Source organism: Schistocerca piceifrons, chromosome 1, assembly GCF_021461385.2.
Source record: "Schistocerca piceifrons isolate TAMUIC-IGC-003096 chromosome 1, iqSchPice1.1, whole genome shotgun sequence".
Classification (NCBI taxonomy): Eukaryota; Metazoa; Arthropoda; class Insecta; order Orthoptera; family Acrididae; genus Schistocerca; species Schistocerca piceifrons.
The window spans coordinates 1,068,136,067-1,068,148,926 of NC_060138.1; the positions used below are offsets into that span (position 1 = coordinate 1,068,136,067).

Here is a 12,860-nt window from a genome sequence, read left to right on the forward strand (position 1 = left end):
TAATATGTTGCCCATCTCTTCCCGGAATGTGCTCTCTCGTAATTTCGATAATAAACCTCTCCATATTGCGTAACGCCTTTCTTGAAGTGTCCGCCACTGGAGCTTGTTCAGCATCTCCGTAACGCTCTCGCGCTGACTAAATGTCCCCATGACGAATCGCGCTGCTTTTCGCTGGATCATGTCTATCTCTTCTATTAATCCAACCTCGTAAGGGTCCCATACTGATGAGCAATACTCAAGAATCGGACGAACAAGCGTTTTGTAAGCTACTTCTTTCGTCGATGAGTCACATTTTCTTAGAATGCTTCCTATGAATCTCAACCTGGCGCCTGCTTTTCCCACTATTTGTTTTATGTGATCATTCCACTTCAGATCGCTCCGGATAGTAACTCCTAAGTATTTTACGGTCGTTACCGCTTCCAATGATTTACCACCTATGGCATAATCGTACTGGAATGGATTTCTGCCCCTATGTATGCGCATTATATTACATTTATCTACGTTTAGGGAAAGCTGCCAGCTGTCGCACCATGCATTAATCCTCTGCAGGTCCTCCTGGAGTACGTACGAGTCTTCTGATGTTGCTACTTTCTTGTAGACAACCGTGTCATCTGCAAATAGCCTCATGGAGGTACCGATGTTGTCAACTAAGTCATTTATGTATATTGTAAACAATAAAGGTCCTATCACGCTTCCCTGCGGTACTCCCGAAATTACCTCTACATCTGCAGATTTTGAACCGTTAAGAATGACATGTTGTGTTCTTTCTTCTAGGAAATCCTGAATCCAATCACAAACCTGGTCCGATATTCCGTAAGCTCGTATTTTTTTCACTAAACGTAAGTGCGGAACCGTATCAAATGCCTTCCTGAAGTCCAGGAATACGGCATCAATCTGCTCGCCAGTGTCTACGGCACTGTGAATTTCTTGGGCAAATAGGGCGAGCTGAGTTTCACATGATCTCTGTTTGCGGAATCCATGTTGGTTATGATGAAGGAGATTTGTATTATCTAAGAACGTCATAATACGAGAACACAAAACATGTTCCATTATTCTACAACAGATTGACGTAAGCGAAATAGGCCTATAATTATTCGCATCTGATTTATGACCCTTCTTGAAAATGGGAACGACCTGCGCTTTCTTCCAGTCGCTAGGTACTTTACGTTCTTCCAGCGATCTACGATAAATTGCTGATAGAAAGGGGGCAAGTTCTTTAGCATAATCACTGTAGAATCTTAAGGGTATCTCGTCTGGTCCGGATGCTTTTCCGCTACTAAGTGATAGCAGTTGTTTTTCAATTCCGATATCGTTTATTTCAATATTTTCCATTTTGGCGTCCGTGCGACGCCTGAAGTCAGGGACCGTGTTACGATTTTCCGCAGTGAAACAGTTTCGGAACACTGAATTCAGTATTTCTGCCTTTCTTCGGTCGTCCTCTGTTTCGGTGCCATCGTGGTCAACGAGTGACTGAATAGGGGATTTAGATCCGCTTACCGATTTTACATATGACCAAAACTTTTTAGGGTTCTTGTTTAGATTGTTTGCCAATGTTTTATGTTCGAATTCGTCGAATGCTTCTCTCATTGCTCTCTTTACGCTCTTTTTCGCTTCGTTCAGCTTTTCCTTATCAGCTATGATTCGACTACTCTTAAACCTATGATGAAGCTTTCTTTGTTTCCGTAGTACCTTTCGTACATGATTGTTATACCACGGTGGATCTTTCCCCTCGCTTTGGACCTTAGTCGGTACGAACTTATCTAAGGCGTACATTCCCACAAACTTCGTCTCTCTTAAACAAATCCTCACTTATTTCCGCCGAATAAACACACTTTATCAAAGTTAAGATTCATTACTTAAAACATCCATTACATCCGTCTATACTTTAGAGAAATCACCACGAATAACTTCGTCAACCTGCGCTGATACATCATAAGTTACCGCTATCGCATCGCTCAACAATATAACTCACAGTACACTCGAATTCTTCCAAATTCGGAACTACCTCTGTCTCCGTAACATTTTCTCTACTCTCGGATTTCTCCGACCACTTCGCTTTCTGATCTGCTACCTAACACAATACTTTCACATTCGTTCTTCCACATCTACTCATAATTTATGCTTCGATCAAAAGGCATCTGAACACTTCCATCAATAAAAATTAATGCACATATTACTTCCTCCGAAATACGTAAATCAGCAACTTCAACCTTTGCAGCTTCATCCTCTAAAACATCACCTTCGCTTCCCTTTAACAATAAATTACTCACTTTCGCCGATATATGATAAATTTTATCACCAGCTGACAAGACTAACGCTACGCCGCTTTCACAGGGGACTGATGACCTCAGATGTTAAGTTCCCTAGTGCTCAGAGCCATCTGAACCATTTTTGTGGAGCACATTCACACCCCCCAAAATATAAAGTCACTTCAAAAGTTAAAGTATGGTTGCAGTCACACTACCGAATAAAACACTGTATCATAGGCAGGTCTACCTTTTTTAAGAACGAATGTAGAAGTGCCCAGAATCGCTCCCTTGACCTCTTGACTGAAAAAGTCTTTCTCCATTTGACTCCCATAGAGTTTGGCTACTGTCTGCTTTTCCATTGGCTGAAGACTATCTCCACGAAAAATACGTCACACTCAGGTTCGGCAGACCTGACTTGACTCATCTTAACCGCCTTTTGGACTAAATTAAAATATTACAACAATACTTAAATGAAGAAATGTCATAAGCATTCGGTCACACACATATCATTTACAGTAAATATAAATAATAATCGGTTTATAAATAAATAAGCCAGCATTCTTGTACATGTGGTCATGATAAATCACACCAGATTGTTGTTAAATATTTTTAAATTGTTTATTCCTTCTTGACACAAGATACTTTGTTTCTCTTCTCAACATCGCGATTTATCGTTTTTGAATTAGCGCAGTTTTTCATAGCACTTGCAGTCAACATTGAAATAAAATTACTTGCAAAATAGGAAACTGTTCATTAAATAACCACACAAGTATAACAATACGTGAGGTATTCACACTGTATTAATTAGCTGTGTAAATGTGGATATTACGATGTCCTGACAAACATTTGCATAATGACAAAAGATATAAAAGGTATCGTAAATCAAACAATAAACAAAATAGGTACAAATATGTAGCTGTCAGGGAGGATGGCTACAGCGCAATGCTATCATCTGAGATATTTGTTGAAATTGTATGAAACATTTAAAAGTTGTTAATTCAGGGGTTCATTATGAGTATGTTTATTCACTGTGAAATACTAACTTTTAAAGAGATTATGTTGTGTAACTGGATGTGCCTCATTTTTCTGAGATCGCATGTGTGTTCAGATTTGCGTTAATATTTGATGTGAATTATTGTTGAATATCGGAGAGGTGTAAGAAGCCATCTTTCAGCTTGTCTGACACTCTACCATGCGTTGGAGCATTGTCTCCTGCACAAAGGCCATGCGGCAGGCGGCCGTCGAAATCCCCCTTCTGGGTTTTTCCCAATTTCTGGCGACGCTGCTGGTCTTTGCACCTACACTTGCTTTCACCGGTCACGTATCTGGAAGCTTGAACTGCCGTGACACGGCCTGAGATATGGGATCGCTGGCGTTAAAGCACATAATAAATTAATCTTACCTCATACTATTCTGTGTGGCTGATCAGCTCTCTTGGGGCACTGTCTCTTGGACGAATGCACTCAACGAGATATCTCTCAGCAGGTGTACATCTAAATCTACATTTATTCTCCGCAAGCCACCCAGCGGTGTGTGACGGAGGGCACTTTTCGTGCCACTGTCATTACCTCCCTTTCCTGTTCCAGTCGTGTATGGTTCGCGGGAAGAACGACTGCCGGAAAACCTCCGTGCGCGCACCCTTTCCAAACCTGGAGCAAGCTACACCGCGATGCAGAGCGCCTCTCTTGCAGAGTCTGCCACTTGAGTTTGCTAAACATCTCCGTAACGCTATCACGCTTAACAAATAACCCTGTGACGAAGCGCGCCGCTCTTCTTTGGATCTTCTCTATCTCCTCTGTCAACCCGACCTGGTACTGATCCCACACTGATGAGTAATACTCAAGTATAGGTCGAACGAGTGTTTTGTAAGCCACCTCCTTTTTGATGGACTACATTTTCTAAAGACTCTCCCAATGAATCTCAACCTGGCACTCGCCTTACCACCAATTAATTTTATATGATCATTCCACTTCAAATCGTTCCGTACGCATACTCCCAGATATTTTACAGAAGTAACTGCTACCAGTGTTTGTTGCGCTATCATATAATCATACAATAAAGGATCCTTCTTTCTATGTATTCGAAATACATTACATTTTTCTATGTAAGGGTCAGTTGCCACTCCCTGCACCAAGTGCCTATCCGCTGCATCACTTGCGCGCACGCAGAATCTGAGTCCATTGCTGAAGACGACGGCGTGTCGTTCCGCTTTGCAAGTGATCCTCTGATGGCACCAGTCGCACGGCGCACATGGATGCTGTGGCGTGGGTGGAAGACAGGCAAGAGGTGTGCATGTCCATAGTTCGACTGCTAATAGCTGGATCACAACATTTCATGTTGAAACGCCTGGGCACGAAAGATCTCTTAACTGTGTTCTGGTATCTGCCACTGAAGGGCTCACCAGACGATGATTCTGGTTCGCGTCTTTACCGCGTGAAGTCCGGAACCTGGGTGAGAACGTTCACATGACTACTGATATAAGCATTGTTGCACCACTGACGCAGCTCGTCCAGCTTGTGTAATAGTTCTCTAAATTGACCTTCCAGCCACTTGAAAGGCCACGGTCTGACACCATACAAACTCTCTCAGTTGGCTGTGGGAAGCACGAGTGCGTCTCTGTGGCATGGTTGCATGCTTGCTCCACACATTTGCAGCAAACTGAACCTTCTGGATGTGAGCATTCCCCATTAAAGGGTAGACAGTGAAGTCACTCTGGCAGCTTGTCGCTACGCTAGCTGTTGGCGGACGACGCTGTACCACAAGAAGACTGGTTTCGATGGCCACTTGGTACTACCGCGAGGGAAGACCACAACGTATAGCTCTGGCGCATCTTACAGCATCTGCAGTAGCAATTTCAGCAGCAATTGGCACCACCGTGACACAACAAACTGTTACAAATAGATTACTTCAAGGTTAGCTCATACCTGATGCCCTGCATTCCACTGACCCAAAACCACTACCATTTGCGACTTCAGTGTTGTCAAACGAGAGTTCTTTGGAGGGCAGGGCGGCGGTCTGTTGTGTCGTCTGATGGGCGCTGATGTTTCTCGGTGCCAGTGACGGTCGTGTGTTGGTAAGGAGGAGGCCATTTGAGCGCCTGCAACAAAGCTGTCTGCAAGCTAGACGCAATGGGCATGCACCTGAAGATATGGTCTGTGGTGCCGTTTCGTATGAGAGCAGGAGCGCTCTCTTGGTACTCTCACGCACCATAACTGCAAATTTACACTCAGTCTGGTGATTCGACCACTTGTGCCGCCATTAGTAGCATTCCAGGGGGTATTTTCCAGTAGGACAAACCTCGGTTACATACCAGATCTGTCTCCAATGGAGCACATCTGGGGCGACAGTGTATTGAAGCGTGTGCACGAATAACACTGTATGGTACATTTTGTAAAACTGCGTGGAATAATGTTGTATAAGGCAGTCTGTATTGTCTGCTGTAATAGTGACCGAATTACTGTCAGAGGGCAGCACTAAACAAGCAGACACATGCAGTTTTCACGGGTCTGTACGAATAATGCTTTATGTTAAAAGACTGACGGAGTGCAGCAAGGTGACGCAAAAATGTGCCACACTGCATTATTCTTGCACACGATTCTATTCTTAAACTAGCTGAGTACCCAGCATTGTCCGAGTATGTACCTGTTGCAACGTTGTATTAATCCATCTCCTCCTTCCCCTTTCCTCTGTTCATCTCCACTTCCCCCCTCTTTATCCATCTCCTCCGCCCCTCTATTTCTGTCCATCCCCTCTTCCCCATCTCTCTGTCCATCTCCTCCTATCTCGTCGGTCCGTCGCCTCCATCAGCCTCTGCCCGTGTCTTCCTCCTCTTCCACTCTGTCCATCTCTTCCTATTTCCTTCTTCTCCCCATCCCCTCCTTTCCCCTCTCTCTGTCCGTAGCCCTCTTCCCTTCCTGCTCATTCCCCCCCCCCCCCCCTCTCTCTGTCCGCCTCATCTTTCCACTACCTGGGTTCGTCTCATCTTCTCCCTATTTGTCTGCCCATCTCTCTCCGTTATCATCCCAACCCTCATCTCTTCCCAGATACTAAGTAGCATCTGTACCAAATTTGACTGAAATCAATCCAAAAGCTTTTTACCTGTGGCTTTGTTTATGTATGTACTTGTCTTACATGTTTCACACATATTCAGCATATTCCACATATTTGTTCAGATAGAACACCTGTATCTCTAGCGAATTTCGCCCAGCAGTTTCTCAACATCTCAGTGTTTATGACGTCATATATCCTAAAGTATGTATCGTACAATGATTTATATAATCTAATAGGTGAATCAGCGGTATATTTGGATTATGTCTGCGGAAGGTGTTGCGAGTAGAATTAATACCCGAGAAGTAATAAATTTAAATGTCATGTATGATGCAGCAGCTTTTCATACATTCAGCGTTTCTGACAACATATCTCCTGAGATATGTATCTACTGTGATATAATTTTGCAGGCCCATTCAATGGTATGTGAATACCGTCTGAAAAATGTGTCACGAATGCAGTTAGTAGTAAAGAAGTAATAAATTGAAACGTCCTGCCTGATGCGGCAATTTTACTCCATGAAGACCGAAAATGTAGTAAGTGATGAAATTTTCATCATTTCCAAAGGCTTCGGTCAAATGTTCAAATGTGTGTGAAATCTTACGGGACTTAACTGCTGAGGTCATCAGTCCCTAAGCTTACACACTACTTAACCTAAATTATCCTACGGACAAACACACACACACACACCCATGCCCGAGGGAGGACTCGAACCTCCGCCGGGACCAGCGGCACAGTCCATGACTGCAGCGCCTGAGACCGCCCGGCTACTCCCGCGCGGCAAAGGCTTTATCAGCGAGAAAAATTTCGTAAATGTTTTAAGTTATGAGTAAAGTTTGTTGCAGGTTAGTAAGTGCTTTCATTCTCAAATACTGAATGAATGTAGTCTAGGTATTAGTGTCGTGGGCTACACTCGTTTTTCACCCCCAGACCTCCCCCTTTTTGATAGATAGGTGTTTCTTACCCCACAACGATTCTTTCTGTACAGTATGTGATATGTGTACCAATTTTGGTTGAAATCGGTCCAGTGGTGTACAAGATGATGTATAACACATACACATACATACATATTTACAATATATATATAATTTCAATTTGTATACGTTTAAAATTCTGCATTGCATTTACAACTTACACGCTCTTTCTCACTAAGAAAGAGACTGAGTTACCTAGTAATCTAATACTTGTGAAAGTAAAATAGATTTCTCTTTCAGGTGCGTTGACGAGATTGACAAAGCCCAGGCAGTAGCTTTTGCTGAGGTGATGATGACTGGTTTCGCATACATTCCAGCACCAATAATCTATGGAATGATCATTGGTTAGTATAAATAAGAGATATATATTTTTCCACTAGTGATTACTTCTACATAATTGATGTTGGATGGTCAAATATTCAAGAATAGTGCACGATGGTCTCAGACGTGGAATTAAGGGTGTCACACTTTGTTTGTATTGTAGTCGACTACTTCCTGTGAGTATAGTTTGAACAGCTTTCGAGCACTCGTGCAACACGGTGGTCCAAGGTTCATTTACATCTTTCATGGCCTGTTCGCGGCATCTGCTGGATGAAGAAAACACCAGATTGGCAGGGCTCTTGTAAACCGCAGCCTTACGGATCACCGAAGGTAGACGTGGCTTTTACAATGATTCATCTGGCTATGGCGGTGCACCACACTGACACCAATCAGTCTATGCTGTATGAAAACGTCGAAATTCTTTGGTCAACTTAAACTTTATGGGACTCGGTAGTAAACGAAGTAGTGGAAATTTTTAAGGAATTTGGTCAATAGAGGTAGCATTCTCAACCTGGACAAAACATGGAATCAGGAACTTTTTTAAGTAGTGTTAAAGACGTCGCTACAGCGCAGCTTCCAATGATACATCGATATCCCAGCACGGATCAATCGTGTATCCACAGGCTCAATGTATGCATTGTTCCATGCCGCCAGCGGAAAAAAATCTCTGGTGTTTGTGTGTCTGTGGCTTCATAACTGGTGCGGTCCGCGGGTTTAACTGAGCGAGAGCTGTACTTCAGACTATCAGCTCACTCAGGCGGAGGTCGGACGATACACGGCCGAAAGACCGGGTGAAGAACTAGGGTTTGTGTAGCTGCACACCCGAAATCTAGTAGATCATACGTTCATTAACATCTACCATATGCAAAGATTTATAAAAAATATTTGAAACTGTTCAATATGTAAAGTTGGATGTGGTTTTCGCAATTCACAATCTACATTTTAGTACTGGTTGCAAGAATGCTGAGTGATCAAAGGGCTTGGGATTTGGGTTTGTTATGATTCAGGTAAGTAAAGCGCCAGCTGATACTGAGGCCTTATTTCTTTTTCGAGGACAAAAACATGTTTGTTTATGAATTTACAGAAATAAATCATAGCGGATAATGAGGGCCTCCAAAAGGCGGGCGAAATGGTGTATTATAATCTTGACTGTGTATCAGGATTGCTTATGAACCCAAGAATAACAATGTCAAGCAACATCACAGAGAAAGTTGTTCACCATGACATGCACAACACGTGCCTGTAACGGTCACAATAATGGTGACTGATAGTGTAGTCAAAAGAAATTAAATTTCCGTTATTTCAAAATAATTCAAAATATCAAGTAGCTGACGTAACGTTTCGATTTCAACACAATAAATTTAAAGAGATCACGCATATTGCGCGCTAAATCTGAGACTACGGGGCTTAATGTATCCCTAGAAGAGATGCACATTGGGAGGGAAGTCATTGTCACAATAACGTTGACCGGTAATTTTCTTCATGATTCTGAATCAACCCTCATATGTCGAACGATGGGGACACGTAACGCATCCATGAACAATCTCGAAAATAATCATTATGGTGGTCCATGTGTTGTGGGCGTACTGACCTCAAAATCTTTGAAGACAGCACACTAAACGACAACTTCATTGTGGCACTGCACTCCTTCCCCTGGCCTGCCCTTTCCCCTGACTGAAATCCCATCGAACATGTATGGGATGCTTTGGGGAGACATATTGCAGTAAGACCATGTATACCATTTAGCAGTCGTCAACCATCCTGGTGGATGAATGCAACGCCTTACCACAAGAACTCCTTACCAAACCGACAGCATGGGAGCACTTTGCAGAACTTAGTGATCACACACCCTATTGAAAACCAACTCCAGCATTTTGTGGTGTCCAGGGGACCATTATGAATTGCGGTGACTTGACTGTAATTGTTGTCTTTGAATGAAGGTGTTATTTCTGTTCTTCTCATTGAGTTTTTGTTTCAGTTATAGTTCTTTCTGTGTATGGCTCAAGTTCCATCGACCTATGTTACTTACAAGGGAACCTCCCCATCGCACCCCCCTCAGATTTAGTTATAAGTTGGCACAGTGGATAGGCCTTGAAAAACTGAAAACAGATCAATTGAGAAAACAGGAAGAAGTTGTGTGGAACTGTGAAAAAATAAGCAAAATATACAAACTGAGTAGTTCATGGGAAGATATGCAACTTCAAGGACTCTAAGAACCCAGGAGCGCCGTGGTCTCGTGGTAACGTGAGCGGCTGCGGAACGAAAGGTCCTTGGTTCAAATCTTCCATCGAGTGAAAAGTTTAAATTTTTATTTTCGGTTTATGTGACAAACTCTTATGTTTTCATCACTTTTTTTGGAGTGATCATCACATCCACAAGAAAACCTAAATCGGGCAAGGTAGAAGAATCTTTTTACCCCTTCGCCAAGTGTACAAGTTAGGTGGGTCGACAACATATTCCTGTCATTTGACGCACATGCCGTCACCAGTGTCGTATAGAATATATCAGATGTGTTTTCCTGTGCAGGCATCGGTTGACCTATGACCTTGCGATCAAATGTTTTCGGTTCCAATTGGAGAGGCACGTCCTTTCGTCTACTAATCGCACGGTTTTGCGATGCGGTCGCAAAACACAGACACTAAACTTATTACAGTGAACAAAGACGTCAATGAACGAACGGACAGATAATAACTATGCAAAAATAAAGAAAATAAAATTTTCACCCGAGGGAAGCTTTGAACCAAGGACCTCTCGTTTAGCAGCTGCTCACGCTACTACGGGACCACAACGCTCCTGATCTCACTTTGTCCATGATGTTGCCTATGCGACCCGTGGACTACTCAGTTTGTATATTTTGCTTATTTTTTCACAGTTCCACACAACTTCTTCCTGTTTTCTCAATTGATCTGTGTTCAGATTATGAAGGCCTATCCACTGTGCCAACTTATAACTAAATCTGAGGGGGGTGAGATGGGGAGGTTCCCTTGTTAGCAGTAACACATCATGTGACAGAAACTTTTGTCCTTAAGTTTGTAATACCAGTGTACATCTAAAATACTATTCTATAATTCACACTTAAGTGCCTGGCGGATCGTTCATCGATCCACATTCAGACTACTCTCTACCGTTCCACTCTCGAAGAGTACACGGGAAAAGCGAACACTTAAATCTTTACATGCGAACTCTGATTTCGTTCACTTTATGGTAGTCTGACATCAGAAAAATATTTTCGCACTCGGAGAAGAAATTTTATGATTTAAATTTCGTGAAAATATTTCGCCGCAGTGAAATATGCCTTTGCTTCAATGATTCCTACCCGAACTCATATCGATGGCACTCTCTCCTATTTCGCTATATCACAACATGAGTCGCCTTTCTTTGAACTTTTTCGATGTCCTCCATCAATTCACTCTGGTATGGATCCCATACAGTGTTGGAGTGCTCCAAGAGAGGACGGACAAGCTTATCGTAGGCAGTCTTTTTACAAGACTTGTGGCATTTTCTAAGTGTTCTTCCAATAAAATGCGCTCTTTGATTCGCCTTCCAAACATCATCATCTCTGGGATCGTTCCAGTTGAAGTTCTCGTACTTGTAATTCCTAGTTATTTATCTGAATTGACAGCCTTTAACTTTGTGTGAATTATCGTGTAAACGAAATGTAAAGGATTCCTTTTAGTACTTACGCTTTTGATTATTTATAGTCAATTGCCACGCTTTGCACCATACAGATATCTTGTCTAAGCCATTTTCAGTTGTTTGTGATCTTATGAGGATTTCACTAGACGTAATCGGATTTCTTGCTGTGTCAGTTCATGAGCTTTCGACGATTACCTCCATCGTCTTCATCAGGAGCAACTGACAGCCAGTACCGCCGCTTCGGTGGCCTTACATTGCCCAAACACCGCTCCTGATTGGTCGGTAATTACATCCTGCTGTCGCAGATGATGTCTACGTCTGCGCTGGTGGAGCCACCGCTCTCGCAGTAGTGAAAACATTGCGACGAGTATCTGTGGGTCTTCTCTGCATCGAGAGGTTGCTTACACGCACCGCTAAAACTATATACCCGCTGTCATGGTTCTCACACATTCTTATCTCTACAGCCTCTTTAATTACAGAATCTTAAGTATATAGGAGTCTGGGACAAACCTTTTGGTTCGTCAAACAGTATTTTATGTTTGTTTCTGAGGCTGTGAACAGGAACCGCAGATTTCTCCAGTTCAGGATCCTGAGGCCGAGACTGTCCTTAACAGGGCGTAGCATCTCCTTTATCTTCACAGGAGGTCGCAAAATAAACCTGATACCTCGTCTTCCCAGAACTATGTCTACTTTGCTAGATGCAGCGCTGCAGAAGGAAAGGAATGCAATCGGTGGCTCATCACGTGAATATTCCACGTTTTCGCCGTTCCTTTTCTTGCAGAATGCTGTCTTCATATCACGTGACACATAGCCTTTCTTTCGGAACATATGCTTCAGATGATTATCTTCGGCATCCAAATGATCCTCGTTAGAAGAGTTTTTCTTCTGTGTACGAGTGTATTTAAAGCTGCTCTCTTCTGGACTGCATGGTGAAAATTCTGGGCGCTTGGGCGCTAGTAGACCCATGTGCGTCGTCTTGGGGAGCTCTGTGTGGCCGAGACAGCCATCCGAATTTCGTTGTACCAAAATGTATAAAAATAGCAGCCTTCCCTTTTTCTCTGTCTCGACAGTAAACTGGATGTTTGGATGCGTACGCTCATATGTTCATGGAAGTACTCCAGAGCTTTTACGCCATGTTGCCAGACCATAAACGTTTCTTCAAAATAACGATAAAATGAAGATGAACGAAGGGGAGCCAAATTTAATGCACAATCCTCAGAATTTTCCATAAAAAGGATAGCCATTGCTGGAGGTAACGGAGAACCCAAAGCTATTCCTAAAATTTCGCTGTGTCCACCTCAGAAGCTTCCGTAAATAGTGAGAACACATCCAGGCTGACTAAAATATCGTTTGAGCCAACTCCAGTCTATTTAATGTTTTCCTAGATCTCGTAGGCTGTATGGATTACCTGAAGTCCTTCGTTCTCATTTCACTATACAGTAAATGACAGTACCATCTGCGTGCATTCTAAGGGGTCTGCTCATATTGTTGCCTAAAGAGCGCATTTTTTCTGAGGTTTAAGAAGATATTTGCAATCTAGCTTTTGCAATGTGTAGCTGGAGTCAGCACAAACAAATGGTGCTAGTCACGTCTTTGTCACTACGCCCAGTGTTGACGGAAAGCGTCGGTTTAT

At 42.9% G+C, this 12,860-nt stretch overlaps 1 protein-coding gene across 4 annotated transcripts in view; it reads left to right on the forward strand.

Annotated features, from left to right (window-relative positions):
* Positions 1 to 12,860, forward strand: part of LOC124797735 (solute carrier organic anion transporter family member 74D-like) — a 139,434-nt gene that overhangs the window by 110,565 nt on the left and 16,009 nt on the right. For all 4 annotated transcript variants that reach the window (XM_047260808.1, XM_047260809.1, XM_047260810.1 and 1 more), the window contains one exon: positions 7,511 to 7,614. In XM_047260808.1, coding sequence (XP_047116764.1) covers positions 7,511 to 7,614 — 104 coding nt within the window. The remainder of the gene's footprint in view (positions 1 to 7,510; positions 7,615 to 12,860) is intronic.